This window comes from Cnephaeus nilssonii (genome assembly GCF_951640355.1).
Source record: "Cnephaeus nilssonii genome assembly, chromosome: 10".
Lineage (NCBI taxonomy): Eukaryota > Metazoa > Chordata > Mammalia > Chiroptera > Vespertilionidae > Cnephaeus > Cnephaeus nilssonii.
The window spans coordinates 34,761,378-34,779,948 of record NC_137081.1 but is presented as its reverse complement, the minus strand read 5'-3'; the positions used below and the strand labels follow the sequence as shown (position 1 = coordinate 34,779,948).

The following is an 18,571-nucleotide window of genomic DNA, read 5'->3' as shown; positions in this document are numbered from 1 at the left end:
AGGACAGATGAGGCAGGCTTGCATGTATAGCACTTAGATGTAAATATGCAGTACAGCCCTAACCGTTTTGGCTCAATGGAAAGCATCTGGCCCCGGGCATGTATCTTGGTTGTGAGCTCGATCCCCTGTAGGGGGCGTACAGGAGGCAGCTGATCGGTGTTTCTCTCATCAGTGTCTCTAACTCTATCCCTCTCCCTTACTCTCTGTAAAAAAATAAATAAAAATATATTAAATAAACAAACAAACAAATATTCAGTGCATGTGTCTGGGACCAGGTCACATGTAGGTCTCTGATATCGAAAAGGAGATAGTCTTTTTTTTTTTGAATTTAATAAATCTTTATTGTTCAGATTATTACAATTTTTCTCCTCCCCCCCCCCCCCATATCTCCCCTCCACTCGGTTCCCACCTCCCCTCTGCCTTACCTCCCCCCCCCCCCCGTCCTCATCCATAGGTGTGTGATTTTTGTCCAGTCTCTTCCCGTACCCCCCACACAGACACCCCTTTCCCCCTGAGAATTATCAATCCATTCCCATTCTATGCCCCTGATTCTATTATATTCACCAGTTTATTCTGTTCCTCAGATTTTTAATTCACTTGACTTTTAGATTCACTTGTTGATAGCTATGTATTTGTTGTTCATAATTTTTAACTTTACTTTTTTCTTCTTTTTCCTCTTTTTAAAGAATACCTTTCAGCTTTTCATATAATACTGGTTTGGTGGTGATGAACTCCTTTAGCTTTTTCTTATCTGTGAAGCTCTTTATCTGCCCTTCAATTCTGAATGATAACTTTGCTGGGTAGAGTAATCTTGGTTGTAGGTTCTTACTATTCATCACTTTGAATATTTCTTGCCACTCCCATCTGGCCTGCATGGTTTCTGTTGAGAAATCAGCTGATAATCGTATGGGTGCTCCCTTGTAGGTAACTGTTTTTCTCTTGCTGCTTGTAAGATTCTCTCTTTGTCTTTTGCCCTTGGCATTTTAATTATGATGTGTCTTGATGTGGTCCTCTTTGGATTCCTTTTGTTTGGGGTTCTGTGCGCTTCCTGGACTTGTAAGTCTATTTCTTTCACCAGGTGGGGGAAGTTTTCGGTCATTATTTCTTCAAATAGGTTTTCATTGTCTTGCTCTCTCTCTTCTTCTGGCACCCCCATAATTCTGATGTTGGTATGTTTGAAGTTGTCCCAGAGGCTTCTTACACTATCTTCAACTTTCTGAATTCTCTTCTCTTCTTGCTTCTCTGGAGGAGTGTCCTTTGCCTCTTTGTATTCCAAATCTTTGACTTGATTCTTGCGTTCCTCTAGTCTGCTGTTGGGTCTCTGTATAATATTTTTTAAATATATTTTATTTATTTTTTACAGAGAGGAAGGGAGAGGGATAGAGAGCCAGAAACATCAATGAGAGAGAAACAGATCAGCTGCCTCCTGCACACCCCCCACTGGGGATGTGCCTGCAACCTAGGTACATGCCCTTGACCGGAATCGAACCCCGGACCCCTCAGTCCGCAGGCCGACGCTCTATCCACTGAGCCAAACCGGCTTCGGCTCTGTATAATATTTTTTATTTCAGTCAGTGTGTGTTTAATTTCTAGTTGTTCCTTTTTCATATCCTCGAGGGTCTCATTAAATGTATTGGCCTTTTCCAGGAATTTCTCAAAAAACTTTATAACTGTGGTTTTGAACTGTATGTCCAGTCGTTTGTCCTCCTCCATTTCTTTCGTTTATGATCTGTTCCCTTGTCTCCTCATTTTCGCTGCTTCCCTGAGTTGGTTGGGTAGCTTTGTGTACTAGTTGCCCTATTGGTTCAATGGGTCAGCCTCCCAGTTACCTGAGGTGGACGCTCTTGGTGCACCCCTTTGTGGCCTGTGTGTACAGCCTTGTTGTAGTTAAGTCTTGATTGTTGTTGGTGTCACTGGGCAGAATTGACCTCCAGGCCAATTGGCTGTGAGGACCCGCTGTGTCTATAACAGAAGAATTGCTGTGCTGGAGACACGTTTATGGGGCAGGACTTGTTCCAGTAGGGCTTTGGTGCTCACTGAGTCTGCCTCTTGAATGTGTCCCTTATGAGAGTGGTTTAAATCTGGTGTCATCTCACACCGAACACTAGATACACTAGTTTCTGGATCTCCAATGCGGTGCAGGTCAGCTACTGTCTGAGGCCACCCAGCAGGAGCTAAAGCAAGAACTACAGTTTTCTCCTCTTTGCTTGGGGTTTGGCGGTTTTGGAGCAGTCTGACTGGAGCTGCAGTTTATTTGGTTAAGCTTCCACAGAACAGGCCATTTATATGCAAAAGCCGCTGTGTGGGGCCTGGGCGGGTTTGTAGAGTGTGCGGGGCAAGGTCTCAGGGCGTCACTAGGCTAGGGCGTGGCAAACAGCGATGGCTGCAGTCAGCCATCTCTGCCTTTCCGTGTTTCCAAGTCCCCGCGTCCTGCGCTCCAGCGCAGTAAACAGTGATTTCTGGGCGCACTTCTGCAAAAAAGTCACTCTCACTTTCCAACCCCATGGCCTACAGTCCAGTTTCTCCCTGTAGGCGTCTGGGTCCCCCGAGTGTCCCCAGAAACTGGATTTCAGAGTGATCGGGAGCTTGTCTCCCTTCGGGTTGAAAAAAAATCCGCGCGCCCAGTCGCGTGCCTCCGTACCTCAGCTTTTCAGCATTTGTGCTCCTTTTTCTTTCCTTCTTAGTTGTAAAACTTCCACTCAGCCAGCTTTCCCGTGATTCTGGGTGGTAGACATTTTGTCTTTTAGTTGTAGTTTTGAAATAGTTGTGCGAGGTGGCAGTTTAGTTGTTTACCTTTGCCGCCATCTTGGTTCTCTGCTATCGAAAAGGAGATATTCTGGAATCCACCTTCAGTTACCTCGTTAGCATCCATCATAATAAGACGCAGGACTTGGGCATCTGGGTCAGAAGAGGATGCAAAAGCATTGAGACCGACTGTGGCCTGCTTTTGCTGATATGCTAGAGGAGCTGACGTTAGAGCAGTGTCTAGCTTATCCTGGCCGCCAGGGCAACCGTCTCAGTGCCTCTCTCTCATTGTGAAGGAGAAACTGGAAGAGAAAGTACCAGCAAAGATCACAGAGATCAGGGCTTCTGTGTGACTAGCAGGAAAATAGTTGTTTGGCTGAGGAAGCATGAAGCTATGATTCATGGGCAGGTGGGAAAGAGATGGGAACTAACAAAATTCTGAGCAAAAGTGGGGAATGCGCCAGGGAAGGTGGTCCCAGGATTCATGGGTTGAGACTTAAGAGCCCCTCACTCCTCAGCATGGTGGTCTGGGGGAACTCTGAGGGTAGCGAAGAAGCGTGTAGTTCTGTTGAACTTGTCTGAGCATGAAGGCAGATGGTCCAGCCCTGTGCCCAGGTCATGACACTTGGTCTTGAAACGAGCTGCATTCATGATGTGGCGGAGGGGTGTCCACACCCGGCACCTGGCCACTTGGTCTCTGAAGAACCACTTGGTTGGATTCTTATGCTTTGAGCGGCTTCCTTAATGGGACTCTTAGGGCTGAGGGACTCTCCCAACCCTACTCTGTCCATCTTCACTTCTGCTCCTGTGTAACTCGCCCCCTGCTGTTCGCTCTAGTAATTGTATGGGGAGACTGCTTGACTTCTCTCAGGTGACAGGTCAAGTCTGTTGCTGATCACTCAGCTGTTCCCACTGGGAGGGTGACTGGGCACAGTGTAAGGCCAAGGCCAGGCTGAACTCTGACTTCGAGACAGCGGTCCAGGCCCAGGCGAGGATGTTCTGCCATGTGCCTCCATTCACACAGCATCTCCTGGCCCAGCTTTGGTGTTCGCCGAGCGCTCACCTGCATCTTCTTCAGTGTGGTTTCTCCTCTGGCTATATACGTGAGGGTATGAGGGCCCCCCAGTAGCAACTGCCTGAGGTCACACCGTGGTAGCACCACCAGAATTGTTCTTGGGGGCTTTGAGTCAAGTACTGTTGTTCCTGTTTTACAGCATGGTCCCACTTATGGGTCACCTTACCATCTTTGTATCCTTTACCTAAAAATAGAATGGGTAAAAGTGTAATGCTATGCAGTGTGTTACCAATTGATGTAAGTTAATCTTACCCATACCTGGTGGAAAGAAAAGGTATTGCAGAGTCTGGGAATAGTCACTTGGAGTATTTTCCAAACCTAATTAGATTGAAATGCAAAATAGTCCTCTGTTCCACCTTTTCTTAACCCTGCATACATGCTCAAATCACCTAAGGAGCTTTAAGATAAACAAACAGAAAAACAAAGCCAAGCCCCTACTCAGTCAAGTTCACTCCCAGCTTTGGGCAAATTGCCATACCATTGTGACCACATAAGTGCAGCCAGAGGGGGCACTGTTCCCTCTAATATGCAGCCCGGCTGAGGCACCAAGGGCCACAGAAATATTAATGACCTAGAATAAGCATGTCAAACTCAAAGGCTAACACCACAGGCCAAACAAGGTTTAAGTTTATATGGGCCGCAAAAAAAAACAAAAGCTTCAATTTTCATAGAAACATAGGTTTATTTCAATAGAGACATGCTGAATACAAAGGGCTGAAATAAATGAGTAATAGTTAACAAAATAATGGAACATTTTAATAAAAATTAATATTTTTCCTTGAACATTGACTTACCAGACACTGAATAACTGCACAAATTAATAAGTGTAATGCAAATAAACCTATTTTTCTTGTTCTCTGAAAGCGAAATATTTCTTGTTGCACACACCAAACAAGTCAGTCCAAAACTAATGACGTGGCCATCGGCTGCTAAAATATTTGCTGCTAGCATTAGTGGAGAGAAATGTTGGCGCCTTCACCTAAGGGAAATGAATGCAACATGATTATAGTAATCGGTCATTAGAACTTTGTGGTCGTTATTAATAATTATGTATAATAGGATATTGTAAAAATTAAGTTACAAAATTTTTATTAAAACGTTTCTTACTTACCCTTATATTGGCTGGGCCACAAAAATATTCGTTGTGGGCTGAGAATTTGGCATGCTTGACCTAGAGCAATGGAAACTCAGCACATCTCCTGTGTATTATTTGAGGTCAGGAGATAATGCTGGGGTTTTGTTTGTTTCATATTTTTATTGATTTCAGAGAGGAAAGGAGAAAGAGAGAGAAATTTCAATGATGAGAGAGAATCATTGATCGCTGTCTCCTGCATGCCCCCTGCTGGGGATTGAGCCTACAACCCAGGCATGTGCCCTTGACCGGAATCAAACCCGGGACCCTTAAGTCCACAGGCCGACTCTCTATCCACTGAGCCAAACCGGCTAGGGCATGATGCTGTTTAATGTGACCTTTGCAGGCTACATCTTTCACTCTGTCCTTTTTTTCTGATTTTACTATCAGATTGTAAGTACTGTGGCCTTATGATCTGGCAGAATGAGTCTGAATTGTTTTCCCTTTATTTAGGGACGGGCGTGTCTTAGGTGTGCTGGAGGTGTCCCGATCCATTGGGGATGGGCAGTACAAGCGCTGCGGGGTCACTTCTGTGCCAGACATCAGACGTTGCCAGCTGACCCCCAATGACAGGTAAAAGTGCCCGCTAGAGGCATGGGCATGCACACATGTGGTCTATCTATCCCCAACTCTTCTGGCTTGTAAGGAGCCGTATCTTGGGTACTGTGTTAGGCCCTGGAGGTGCAGAGAGATAAAATACAGTTCTACGGTTCTGCTCTAGTGGTCCACACAGTCTGGTAGGGGGCACTCGTGTCCTAGGAGTATGGGCTGCTCTGGGAGCCTGGCAGTGGGGAGTGGGGGAGTCCCTGTTGGAGGAACAAGAGGGTTTTCTAGTAGAGGAAACACACAACAAAGGCATTAAAATGGGACAGCATGAAAGGGCGCCAGGCTGCTGCCAGTGACAGATTGATAGGTGAATGGTGACAGGGGATGTGGGTGAAAGAGATGATGGGGACTGACTGAGTTCCATGCTGAGGAGTTTAAATTTTAGTTTTTCATGATGGAAGATCATGGGCGATTTTTAGGCAGACCAAGCTAGGTTGAAAAAGACGGTCTGTTCAGTTGTCCATCGCCATTCTAAGCTACCTGAAGATGAGGCACCACACTGCCTGGCTGCCTGGTGGCAGGAAGCCCTAATTGTTGGGGTTTGGAGCAGGATGGAGCTCAGAGGGTCATTAGGATCTGGTGGTGGCCCTGGCTGAACTAAGGCAGTGGTACAGAGGAGAATAGGGAAGAGCTCAGAACAAGGGGCTCACAAGATGAGTGATGAGGGAGGTGAGAAAGGCTCATTGATCAAGCTGCAGCCTTGGGGTAGGAGCTCTTCTGGAGCATAGCTCTGAGCCCTGGTCTCAGTGCTGCAGGTAAGGAGCCCTACTTGGATCTTCCCTGCTCAGCCCCCCTGTTCTCCATGCCTGCCTTCAGCATGCCATGCTCTTGCTGACCCTAGGTTCTTAGGACGTGTTTCCCCCAGCCCCTCTTCTGTTTTTCTGAGTGATGCCCAGGAAAGTCTTGTCTGCCTGCCCCCAGACCAGGCCCCTGCTGTGTGATACGCTAGCTCCCTCCACTCTGGTGGTTGTCACCTCACTGGAAGGGACAGGAGCCTTCTGTGCCCCACTGTCCCAGGCACAGACTAGGTGCTGGTAAATACCTGTTGAATGAATGCCCAGTCAAAAGGGGAGAACTAAGACCTGGGTATGACAGTGAGAAAAGAGAGGTGGTTAAAGCCGTGGGGAACATTCCATGGTGCTTGGAGAACTAAAATCTTTATAACTGAGCCACCATTGTTCAGAAGGCCTTTCTTGGAAAGCCCAGAGGATGGGGGTTTTTATAGGGAAATAATCCTGTTTTCAGACAGTGAAAGTGTGGTTGTCCTCCTGGAGCCTTGGACTCAGCATGGCTTCCAAGATGTTCCATTTAGGTCTAACCACTAGTTTTATGTCTTCGGGAGATGGCTCAAGGCAGGTGGCGATAGAAGTTCTGTGTATATTTACCATAACACCTGATGCTTTTATTCAGTGATATACCTTTTGCGTTTATATAAGAAAGTGCAGTACCTACCTAATGTTTGAATTCATACTTTCAATATTGGTGAACAGAAGGCTTGTCCCAGCTACAATTATTTTTAAATAGTTTTAATCTTTGTCTCATAGAAGTCAAATTACTTTTTAAAAATTCTTAGCTTTTTCGTAGTTGGACAAGTGGTTTGTTTCTTTTTCCTCTGTTACTGGCCATTTTATAGAGTTTGCTGTTAAAACCCATTTGTATTTCTTCTCCGTATTGTAGGTTCATTTTGCTGGCCTGCGACGGCCTCTTCAAGGTCTTTACCCCAGAAGAAGCTGTGAACTTCATCTTGTCCTGCCTCGAGGTAAGAAATTGAACAAGGGAGTGAGTGCCAGTTGTCCAGCTGCACCTTACTGATACCCCAGTTCTCCCCTATATCCCCATTGTGGGGGGTATCCTGTGTGCATTTTCAATGTCCGGGAGACTGGTCAGTTTGTCCTGCCTGCCCTGATGGAGGCTGAGCAATTCTTTTAAATATATTTTATTGATTTCTTTACAGAGAGGAAGGGAGAGAGATAGTTAGAAACATCGATCAGCTGCCTCCTGCACACCCCCTACTGGGGATGTGCCCGCAACCAAGGTACATGCCCTTGACTGGGATCGAACCTGGGACCTTTCAGTCCACAGGCTGGCGCTCTATCCACTGAGCCAAACCGGTTTCGGCATGAGCAATTCTTTCTATGGTGGTGATGTCTCAGGAGAGTGGTGGGGTGCAGGATTCCCCTATTCACCAGCACCCTTTCCTGCCCGGTAGGATGAGAAGATCCAGAGCCGGGAAGGGAAGCCCGCTGTGGATACACGCTACGAAGCAGCCTGCAATAGGCTGGCCAACAAGGCAGTGCAGCGGGGTTCGGCGGATAACGTCACGGTGATGTTGGTGCGGATAGGGCACTAAGGGCGCGGCGTGCCACTGGCTTCAAAGGTTCATATGTGTGTGTGTGTACACATTATGTGTGTTTCGTGTACTCCTGCGGGATTCCCATGGTTGTAAATAAAAGTTTCTCTTTTTTCTAATCTTACCTCATTACATTTTGAGAAACTCGTGACCCTTCAGATGCTAATTATGTTTGCTTTTGAGTATACTCTGGTCTTCTTGTTAGGACAGGTGGGTCCCAACCCCAGGGCTAATGGAGCACTCCAGCTTCTTTCAGATTTCCGTACAAAAATAAGGTTACAGAACATTTTGTAGCTCGATCCAGGCTTAGCCAGGACAGTAGACTGGTGCACAAAGTTATCTACTCTAGAGTGGTGTGCCCCTGGTGAGCCTCCAAAGCAGCACGGTGGTTCAGCTTGTTTCTAATTCCTGTGAGAACAGGCACAGTCTGGAGGACTGGCTTTACCAGGTCTCCCATCGGGATCCCCTGGGTGTGAAATGTACTTCCCGGATGGAGCAGTCAAGCTACTGTGGAGTGTGGCTTCTGAGAGCCAAATGCGTTGTAAGAATGTGTGTTCAGTGAGCTCTGCTGGGCTGAGTCCATCTTCCAGTAACACCTTACATGGGTACCCTTCTGTTAAAGATGTTCAAAGGGGGAAATGCATGCATGATCAGCCTGTCCGGAAGATTATAAAATACTTTTCAAGCTCTTATTTCTATATAAAACAAGTCATCGGTATTGCTGTAATTACTTTTTAGGAAAGCAGCTCTAAGGTCTTTTTGGGCAAATGCTTTCCTCAGGATGATGTAAGATTTTAAAAACTTGCCATTCAGGAAGCTGTTTTGTAATGTTCTCTGGCCCCCGCCCAGCATATACACATGGTCTTATCACCCAGACGGTTGGTGGGATTGGTGTCCCTGCTTACAAGTACCTCAGGAACATTTTGAGCACACCCTTCCCCAGAGAGTTACATGCCAGGTTCCATTGCTGCTGAGGAACTGGCATCATTGAAGGAAAGAGCCTCAACATCTCAAATTGGGAAATAAATAATTTGCTCGATAAACATTCTCCTATAGCAAACTAGGTGTCAACATGTGACTCACATGCCGCTAATTCCCAGCATGCCACTGTCTCAGAGCTGGAAGAGGCTTGCCACTGTGGCTTCCCTGGCAAGTCCCTTCCCTCACCTTCTTCATGGAGTTCAAGCCTCCTCCCCAGCTGGGGGTCATCCCCCATCTCACCTCAAAGAGGTCACTCCTCCCCATCCTCAGTGGACCTGGCCTAAAATGATTAAGATCCTATATTTTAAAGTCTATACTATATTTTTGTATTATCACATAACAATTCTTAGGTACTTGATCAATTCATAAAGTTAGTTACATAAATATATTTCATCTGGCAATACTAAACAATAAATACTCTAATAAATGGCTATAATACTTATGTGGAGAAAATGAAAGAGATCTGTGGCTTTTTCAAGAGTAAGAGATAACTTTCCTAAAATATCTGTGGCTACACCAGCCCTTATCAGAGAGAGAGGGACACAGGACACCAGGCCAGCTGGCACTTCCTAGTAGGGCGGGTGCAGGTCCTACTGAGAATTGTGCCTGTGCCAGGCCTGGCAAGGGGCACAAGGTTTCATGTTGGGAGCCAGCTGGGAGTGAGATGTTTACTTCTGTGTAGGCTCCTGGGGAAGTCATCCTGAGGCCAGCTAAGAGATTAAGCCATTGTCCCCACAATATCCTATGGTACCAGATTTCATGTGAGCCCATTGTGTATATGGATGCGTGTTGGGGTAACTTCAGAAGGTCCACCTGCTCTGGGACATTCTTGCTCCTTAGATGGAATGTGCTGTAGGCTGACAACTATGTAGGTGCTATCACTGCAGCAGCAGCATGGGACTTGGTGGTACCCAGCCCTCTCAAGACCAGTTCTTTCTCTGTGTGGTCTCAATCTCCACTTGTCTGAGCTTATACCCTATTTTCACCTAACTGGAGTGGATGCCTTGAGCCCAAGGACTCCTGGAAGCTGGGCCCAGACTCTCTGCCCCCCACCCCATAAGCCCTGCCCAGTGTCTGTCAGATGTCCAAGACTGCTGTGCCAAGGGGCCACAAAGAGAGTCTTAGATCCTGTGATCAGTACAGGCCAAAGGCGTGGTTGGGAGGGAGCCCCAGGTGGAGATGGGCACAGTGAGAAGGAGGCCCTCCGTGTAGCTAACGTACCCTAGGGGGGCCTGCAGCCCTGCACAGACTGCCTTGCCCCTCTACTCAGGGCACCCCAGCGGGCAGACCAGCCATTCCCGTGCCAGCACTCTCAACGCTAAGAAAGATGGAAAGGGCGGGGCTTGGCCACAGTGAAGAAGCTGAGGTTTTATTTATTTTTTAAATATATTTTTATTGATTTCAGAGAGGAAGAGAGAGAGAAAGAAATATCAGTGATGAGAAAGAATAATTTATTGCCTGGCTCCTGCATGCCCCACACTGGGAATCGAGCCTGCACCTAGGCATGTGCCCAGACCAGGAATGAAACTGACCTCCTGGTTCATGGGTTGATGCCCAACCACTGAGCCATACAGGCCAGGTGGAGCTGAGATTTTAGACAAGCCAGTAGGCCAGCTGAGGGCCCCAGGCCTGGGTGTGCTGAACCCTGGTAAAGCTGGATCTTAAAGTCCTTTCTGGTTCTGGGGCAGCAGGTTTGCTTGTCACCTCCCCAGGCTGTCTGGAGTGGCCGTCTCTGGGCTGAGCTGCAGGGGCCACTGTGGGCAGTTGAATGGGCTTTCTCCTGCATGTGGCCTCTGTCACTCTAACACTGCCCAGAGATTGCTGGGACCCAGCTCGATACTGCTCAGATGCCAAGGAGGAGAGCGCTGAACTGGGAGCCGCCTTGCACAGTGACGAGGGAGCCGCTGGCGTTGTCCAGGAAGACGGAGGTGTACTGCCCTGTCTGTGAGAAGGGCAGTGTCAGCCTGGGCACTGGCAGCCACACACCCTCAAAACAGCACCTCTGCTCCGTTCTAGTGCTTTCTTTCCAGCTCCATTGGCCCCTGCGCTTATGGGCTCCTGCAGTTCGCATGTAGGAGAGGGAACCTCTGCTCAGGGCCAGCAGGGGGTCGAGAGTCCAACAGGCTTCTGTGCTGCATATGGAGCCTGTAAGGGTCTAACCTTGGGTATGAGGGTGGCCCCGTCCCACAGGCCTGGTGTCTGACCCGTTGGGCAGGGCTATCGTGGGAATGATCAGTACTCTGGCATGGCTGCTCCAGATGTCCACATACCAGCAGGATCCCATCCCCTGGGAACTCCCAAAACTGCAGACTCCAGGGACCCACCCCTCCTGCATTTTAGGACTCCAGGTGCACCATGAGCCATTTGACTTTCCCCACGTGTTCGGTGCCTGGGACCAGACCAGACCACTAAATGCCTTTCAGCAGCTGGGCCTCCAATCCTGGCTGCTGTGTGAGCTTGGGCAAGTTATTTAACCGTTCTGTGCTTCGTTCCCGTTTGTAAAATGGGAATAATAGTAGTACCCACCTCAAAGTGCTGTGACAATGAAATGGGTCATTTTTGCAACACACTTAGAATGGGGCCTGCATAGCGCTGTTTAGATGTGAGCTGCTGTTCACACATCCACACTGACAGTTTTTCTTTTTTAGTGAATCTCACCTTTGCATTAATTCATTGACTACTTGCCCCAATCCCCAGTGCTAGAAAGAAAATAAGTAAATGCCCTGCTTCCTGCAGTGGCAATGGGCTCAGGTGCTATGAGGGAGGTCAGCCTGGGCCCTGGAGCTGACCCCTGTTCTACCACCAGGAGCACCAGCCCTCAGTGTGAGACTTGAGGAGGTCTCAACGCTGCTGCTGAGAGCCAGTGGCCCTGTGGGCAGAATGAGGTTCGGGAAAAGGAAACCTAGACATGGCCTAGTTTTGCCTGCACTAGTCTGAGGGCTGTGGTGGGGCCCCAACCTCTCCCAGGACTGGAGTTGGGGTGCTGCACCCAGAGCCCCTTTGCCCACCAGCACCCCTCCCTGCCAGGTCACCTTCATGGCCGCAACCAGGTGGTACCGCCCCATGCCCAACCCTGCCTCTGCACCTGCAGATACAGAACACCGTTCACGGAGATGGTGAAGAGCTCACTGCTGTTCTGTAGACCTATGACAGCCTCCAGGGAGCTGTGGCCAAAGCAGAAAGAGGATCAGCCAGAGCCTCCACCTCAGACCCCGCCAAAGTCACTCACTGACACAAGACCCAGCAAAGTGCCAAGGGGACAGCTATCTCGGATCTTCTGGTGGAGGCAACATCTGAACTGGGCTCCCAAAAGAAGGCCAGTCTCCACAGGACCAGCTGTGCTGCAGGTGCCTGGCCGAAGCTAGAGGCAGCTCTGTGAGGAACCCCCCTGCACTGGCTGCTGCAGCTTAGGTGGGAGGGGCAGCAGTGCGCCAGAAAGCCCGTCAGGCCATTGTGGAGGGCTTTCAAACCAGAATCAGAGGTTTTGAACTTCATTTATTCCTGTCTTCAACAGCTATTGCCAGCATCTGCCTGGGTCTGGATCTGTTCTGGGGGGGGGGGGGGGGGGGGGGGGGGCGGGCAGAGGGAGGAACCCCTGTCCTCAGTGACCACGTGCAGTTGGAAGGTGGGCATGGTCATGTGCAGTGAAGGAAGTTTACAGGAGCTGGTGGGAGAGTTAGTGGGGAAGGGTTGCAGAGTGGTCTGGGGATGGCTGAGGTAATGAGGTATGCCCAGGAAGCCCAGTTAGCTCCTGCTGCTGGGATGGGAGCATTGGGGTCACCCAGGTTAGGGTGGCAGTGAGGATGGAGGAAAGGGTCCAGGTCCAGTGCCCCAAACTGCCTGCACTCCCTGCCCCTACCCACACGCCCACTCACGTGTGATTCTGGCACTGGGACTCGATGCAGATGAGCAGGCGCAGGCGGTCCCGAGGGTGCTGCTGCTCTGGCTTCCTCTGCTGAGGGAGGGCTTAGGGGAAGGAGAGAGTAGTCAGTGGGCAGAGCCGAGGGCCTTTTCCCAGTCCTCCCTCCCCCCACTCTGGCACTAGGTCTCACCCACGTGCAGCGTGGCAGCAAGAGCATAGAAGCCTCCTACTGGCGCTGTGTACTGGCCGCTGGTCAGGTTCAGGCCCAGGCCACGATAGAAAGCGCCCTCGGATTCGGGCTGTGGAGCGCAGACAGGGTCACCTGGGCCCACCACACCCTCTCCTCCCCCCGTCCCCCCCAGGCCAGGACTCACCAGGTAGTAGCCACCAAGTTCATGCAGCGTGCGCCGCTCCACCGACAATTTCTGGCGCAGGCGGCAGTGGAAGGCGTCCCCCACCAGCCGTGGGCTCCTGGCCAGGGCCTCTGTCAGCTCGTCCACCCTGTCCCTGTTCCCTGTTGCCGCCTCTGCGTCGTCTGGGGCGAGGCCCAGCTCCAAGCGCGCTCGCAGTGGCACCAATTCTGGCACAGAGCACGTGGAGGCTGAGCCCTCCTTTCCCTGCCCCCACCCTTCAAACCCCCCGAGACTCCAGCCTGCCCGGCAGGCAGAAACTGCCTCTTGACCCAGCCGCTGCTCCTGTTTCCCTTCACTCTCTGGCCCAGTGCCCTTGTTCTCTGCCTTACCTCCCTGTCCTACTCGCATTTCTCCCTTCGTGATGGTGTTTTTTCTGTTTATGGTTTTATTGTATCAGCGAATGCAGTCATATCAACCAGCCCTGGTCAACTTTGGAAGGAAGCTGGGCATACATAAATAATCATTGCAACTATACTGGAAATAATACGTAGGTTCTTCAGCCTCTGAAACCGTATGTAACTGACCACTGTATGGAATTAAAGTGGGGGAAAGGCTCTGTCACTAGGTTCTTCATAATAAAATTAATCTGGAAAATAATGTGAGCTACCCATTAGCAGTGGCCACAGTGCAGACATCCCCCAGTCCCTCAGCTCAGCTCAGCTCTGCTGTCTCCCTCTAGGCCAGTGGTTCTCAACCTTCCTAATGCCGCGACCCTTTAATACAGTTACTCATGTTGTGGTGACCCCCAACCATAAAATTGTTTTCGTTGCTAGTTCATAACTAATTTTTCTACTGTTATGAATCGTAAATATCTGTGTTTTCCAATGTTCTTAGGCTCTACAGCAGCGGTTCTCAACCTGTGGGTCGTATCAATGAAAATAATTTTATGGTTGGGGGTGACCACAACATGAACTGTATTAAAGGGTCGTGGCATTAGAAAGGTTGAGAACCACTGCTCTATGCCTTCCATCTCAGCTGCCCAGCCTGGGTCAGATGGTGACCTGGTAATGCTAGCCCTGTGCTGCCCCTGTACATGGTCCTCCCTGCCCCACCAGGCAGCCTCCCGAGGGGCTCTGCCAGCAGCTGAGATCTGTTGGGAAGGGGCGGAGGTGATCGAGGGGAAGAAGTTGGGGTTCGCAGTTGGGGCCTGTGTTGACTGGGTTGAGCCTTAAATCTCCCTGGTGTCACTGGGGGAATCAAAGGAGCACTGTGAAAGCTTAAAGAGCCCTGGCCCCCTCCCTGACACTCCTCACTTGCGGGGGTGTGGGTTCAGATCTCCTGGCCTTTCCTGGACTCACCTGACTTCCCAGGTTGGGTGTGGGTGCTGGTCCCCAAGTACCTACTGAGCACCAAGCGCTTAAGTCCACCTTCCTCTGCAGTGTCCTCCTTACCACACTCCCACCCCCAGCTCCTCACCCTGAGCCTGGCACAGTGCAGTGGCCTTATTGGGTGCTGCAGACATGCTGAGGCCTAGCCTGACTTGGCTCCTCTGGGAGACCTTCCCCAGCCCCACTCACACCCAGGAGTATATCCCCACATGGTGTGCATCTATTACCTTCTATCATCCGCCGGAGCTCCTTCACCAGTTCTGATGAGTTGATGGGCTTTGAGTTGTTCAGGAGGACAAGGGTTTGGGGGCATGGCTGGAAGGGAAACTTGGCAGTGAAGACATTTGAATGGACAGTCTGGGAACTATGGGCAAACTCCTGCCACTAATAGGCAGGCAAAAGGGGCTCCCACTTTGACCTCTGACCTCTAGGTAGAGGTCAGCCTCTGGGGCCTCAGACTGCTGAGAAGGCAGTAAGGTTCCATGTTTTGAAAGCTGCCCTCCCAGGCCAGCCCAGGTCTCCTATAGCAGGATGTAGAGGGAGGAGAGCTGATGGGGCTGCCTGGCATTCCAGGGGCTCAGGGTAAATGGTAGGAACAGGCCCCAGAGCCACCTGAGCCTCTGGCTGGACACTTTCTGTGCTCTCTGACCCCAGGCCAAAGGTAAGAGTCTGCTTGGTGAAGTGCTCAGGGTGTGCCATTGGGGGCCGGCGAGGGGTGTGGTGGGCTGGGGGTTCACGGAGGGCCCACAACTGGAGGCTCCTCTCACACATCCTGGCTGGCTTTGCTCACCTCCAACGTCATGCCTTTGCCTCTGCTCTTCTTGGCCTTAGCATCCTGCCGGTTATTGTGCCTGAGGAAGGCTTTCCAGCTCTCCCAGGGGTCCTGGCTGGCTCTTCTCTTGGTGGTGGACTCCTAGAAAGCATCAGGTTGGTTCCCACACCCTGCCTCTCACAGTGGGTGTCCACCGAGCAGACCAGACAGGACACTTTTCAGGAGGTCATATATAGGACTGGCCTTCAGTGGTGCCCTTGACGCACAGCCCCTGGGAATGGGCCACACCATGATCTGGACTTTGTGGGAGAGGAAGACAGGTGCAGAGCTCTGTAGCAGGTGGCAATCCAGCCCTGCTGCACCGCCTGGCCTCTTCCAGCTCCCTCCATCGGAGAGTTACCGGATGGCTCAGACCACTGACACCCACAGGCGACTGATTACCTAGGTCTCCAGCAATCAGCTGGCCTCCCATCCCACCCCCATCTTCTGAAGTTCCAGGGAACCCAATTTCAGCCCTCAGTCCAGGGCAATTAGGGGGTCTGGGTGGTCCAGCACTGAAATGTCAGGATTTTAAGGCCTGTGCACGGGGCGTGACACTGCCCATCCTCCTCAGGACTTACAGGACATTTGACCCGAGCAAGGACATGCCCCTGCATACTGCATTCTGACCAATCATGACAGGTAGGAAAGTTCTCAGCAGGTACCTTCCAGGGATGGTCTGTAGCCCTTTGGGCAGCAGGCTTCAGATAGATTATCTGACCTCCAGGCAAGGCTGCCAGCTAGGAGAGAAACTGGCCCAAGGGGGCTTAGATGAGGTCATGGGCACCGACTCCAGGGCTGATGGGACCCAGCGTTTTAGAGCGGTCAGGTCCTTTCATCTGAGACAGATCTGGTGGTCTCCCATCCCTGGGCTTTCTTCAGGAACACTGCAGTGGTGAGGATGTGGGGGCTTCTGTGGGAGGAGCCTCCAAGTGTCCAGGGCCCTTGTCTTTCTCCAGCTTCCCTATGTCTTATTGGGTGGTGGGCCCTGCGAGATGCCAACCTGCTGGCTGCTCACCGAAAACAAGGATCTGTGATGCCACCTACAGCCTCACACTGCCCTCGGTAGAAACACATGGCAGGATTCCACGAGGGCTGCATGAGCATGCCAAGTTGGCCCTCACAGCTGGTCCAGTGTCCTGTGCATGGACCAGATTGGACCCCAGTTTGGTGCGGGGAGAGCAGAAACAGGTGGAGCCATGTTGGTCTGGAGACCTGGGAGATGGGCTGTGGTGTGAGTGGGTGTCCAGCAGCTGCCTTGGCTGACGAAGGTCTCCAGCCTCAGGGACTCTCGGAAAGGAGCTGGGGAATCTCGGGTGCCACCTTGACCTCCAAAGAGGGTCCAAGGCCAGAACCCTGCCTGGAAGCACCCCAGCTCCCCATCTGCTTCCTGGCAATGTATCCCCAACATTTGGTGGCCCTGCCCCTCAGGGGTGTGGTTGACTGTCTGGGAGGCGTCTGCCTTCAATCCATGGGAAGTAGCTGAGGTGGAGAGACTGGATTTCAGGGAGGACCCTCCCAGGGAGCCAGAAGGGCTGGCTGCCTCCACAGGTAGGGGTGTCCTTGGCCTTGGTGGTTCCAAGTGTGATGCTGAGAGCAGAAGCTCAGGCCTGAGGCCCCACTGCTACTCTATCCTTTGCATGGCCGATAAGCATCTTGATAATGCAGGGACTCCAATCACCTTCCTGTCTGAAAGGCCCCACCACATTGAGGGCTCTCCCAGCACCCTCCTACGCACCTTCCCCATCCTGATTCCCCTCACCCGAGCTGGGAAGGGAGCAGGGCAGAGCAAGGGGTGACTCCTGCACATCCAGAAGTCACACCTCACTGGGGTTCTGCAGCCCTCACCCCTCCTTCCCCCAGACCTGCGGAAAAGTAGTTCTGTTTTTCACAGGGAATTTCACCAAGTAGATTGCGGGAGGGGGTCAGTAATTTGCTCACGTTTCTTTCCAATCCCATGAATATCAAGTTATTTCCATGTATTTCCTAACTACCTTCTGACCCCAAATAAACGGCATATTCCCCTGGCCTAATACAATTTTGCTTTAATGCCAAAGAAAACTACCCAAAAGCCAAGGTCAAGGCTGGCCTTCATAATACCCAGCTGTGCAGAGGGGTGGCGTCAAGACCCCTCTGCTCCCTGGAGCCCGGCAAGCTAAGCGTCTGGATCCCCACATTAGAAAGGAGGACGCCGGAAGTCAGGTCCCTGCTTGCGAGGCCCCGGGAGCTAGCGCCCTCCTCCCTTGGTGTGTCCTGGACCTCAGGGAGGTGCGGCCTCCGGGTGGGGAAACTGAGGCTCGGAGGTCTGAGTCTTACCGGCAGGCCGGTGGTGGCACGCCTCATGCGGTGATCCGCAGTATCGGCGGGCAGCTCCTGGCGGACGCGGGTTCCTGGGGGCGCACCGGCATCCCCGGACCCGAGGTCCGAGGCGGCAGCGGCGGTGACGGCCAGCAGGCCGGCGCAGAAGAGCAGCAGGCGGGCTCCGGCGGAGGCCATGAAGGCGGCGGCACCTCTGGGCTCCGAGCTCGGCGTCTCGGATGAATCGCTCTCAGGCTCCGCGCCTTATAACACGCTAGAAGCTTGAATCCCCCGCCTCACCCCGCCCACGTCACCGCCCGGCGCCCCCTCCCGGCTGGGGCGTGCGCTGCAGCGGAAGTTTGGGAAGGAGCCGTGGGACAGCGCGAGGAGGAAGAGTGGCGACGAGGGCCTCCTGGGGCTCACGGAAGGCGTCGGGAGCACTCCCTTGGCTCCTGCTCCAGTGCAGGCTTCGGGTCCCTTCCTGCGCACAGCCCGGCGCTTCTGCTTTGCGGAGCCCCTTCTCCGCATCTTGAACCCTCAGCCCTTTCGAAACCGGGACGCCTGCCTCCTCCCAGGCCTGAGGCATTCTTTCTCCCAAGCGCCTCATGGACAGATTGAGCACGCGGAGTGGGAAGACACTCGGGCACCTTTCCCAGAAGGGCGCTCTCCTTGCTGGAGTTGCCTTCTCCCCATGGCTGCGGTGCCCTGAGCACAGGGATGCACGGTTTCCTCTCTCCCCTCCCTCCCTCCCTCCCTCCCTCCCTTCTCTCTCTCTCTCTCTCTCTCTCTCTCTCTCTCTCTCTCTCTCTCTCTCTCTCTCTCTCTCCTCTCTCTTCCTTTCCTCTTTCACTTAATTTTTTAATTTTTATTTTATTTCTTTTAGAGAGAGAGCAAGAGAGAAGCAATTTGTTGTTCCACTTATTTATGCATTCATTGGTTGCTTTTTAAAAAATTTTATTTCGGAGAGGAA

General features: G+C 51.5%; 2 protein-coding genes across 9 annotated transcripts in view; one reads left to right on the top strand and one right to left on the bottom strand.

Moving 5' to 3' along the window:
* The window catches only part of ILKAP (ILK associated serine/threonine phosphatase), a 33,982-nt gene extending 25,950 nt beyond the window's left edge, over positions 1 to 8,032 (top strand). For all 6 annotated transcript variants that reach the window (XM_079782378.1, XM_079782376.1, XM_079782377.1 and 3 more), the window contains 3 exons: positions 5,406 to 5,525; positions 7,236 to 7,317; positions 7,768 to 8,032. In XM_079782378.1, the coding sequence (XP_079638504.1) occupies positions 5,406 to 5,525; positions 7,236 to 7,317; positions 7,768 to 7,908 (343 nt within the window). In that variant the 3' untranslated portion in view covers positions 7,909 to 8,032. The remainder of the gene's footprint in view (positions 1 to 5,405; positions 5,526 to 7,235; positions 7,318 to 7,767) is intronic.
* A 135-nt stretch (positions 8,033 to 8,167) lies between these two features.
* On the bottom strand, positions 8,168 to 18,166 carry ERFE (erythroferrone). Of its 3 annotated transcripts, XM_079782383.1 has the most exons (8): positions 17,620 to 18,166; positions 15,283 to 15,405; positions 14,720 to 14,807; positions 13,126 to 13,331; positions 12,942 to 13,050; positions 12,765 to 12,855; positions 11,975 to 12,053; positions 8,168 to 10,831 (listed from the first exon to the last, which is right to left on the bottom strand). In XM_079782383.1, the coding sequence occupies exons 1-8, from the start codon at positions 17,797 to 17,799 to the stop codon at positions 10,733 to 10,735; spliced, it is 975 nt and encodes a 324-aa protein (XP_079638509.1). In that variant the 5' UTR covers positions 17,800 to 18,166; the 3' UTR covers positions 8,168 to 10,732. The 3 variants fall into 3 exon arrangements, with proteins under 3 accessions (XP_079638509.1, XP_079638507.1, XP_079638508.1); XM_079782381.1 differs by having other exon boundaries at positions 12,942 to 13,331; XM_079782382.1 differs by having other exon boundaries at positions 10,783 to 10,831; positions 11,922 to 12,053; positions 12,942 to 13,331.
* Between the last annotated feature and the right edge of the window lie 405 nt (positions 18,167 to 18,571).

Coding starts and splice junctions, on each gene's coding strand:
- ERFE (XM_079782381.1), bottom strand. CDS start 17,799: ATGGCCTCCGCCGGAGCCCGCCTGCTGCTCTTCTGCGCCGGCCTGCTG. Junction 15,406..17,619: donor GTGCCACCACCGGCCTGCCG/GTAAGACTCAGA, acceptor GATGCTTTCTAG/GAGTCCACCACCAAGAGAAG. Junction 12,054..12,764: donor TCCCAGTGCCAGAATCACAC/GTGAGTGGGCGT, acceptor CTTTGGCCACAG/CTCCCTGGAGGCTGTCATAG.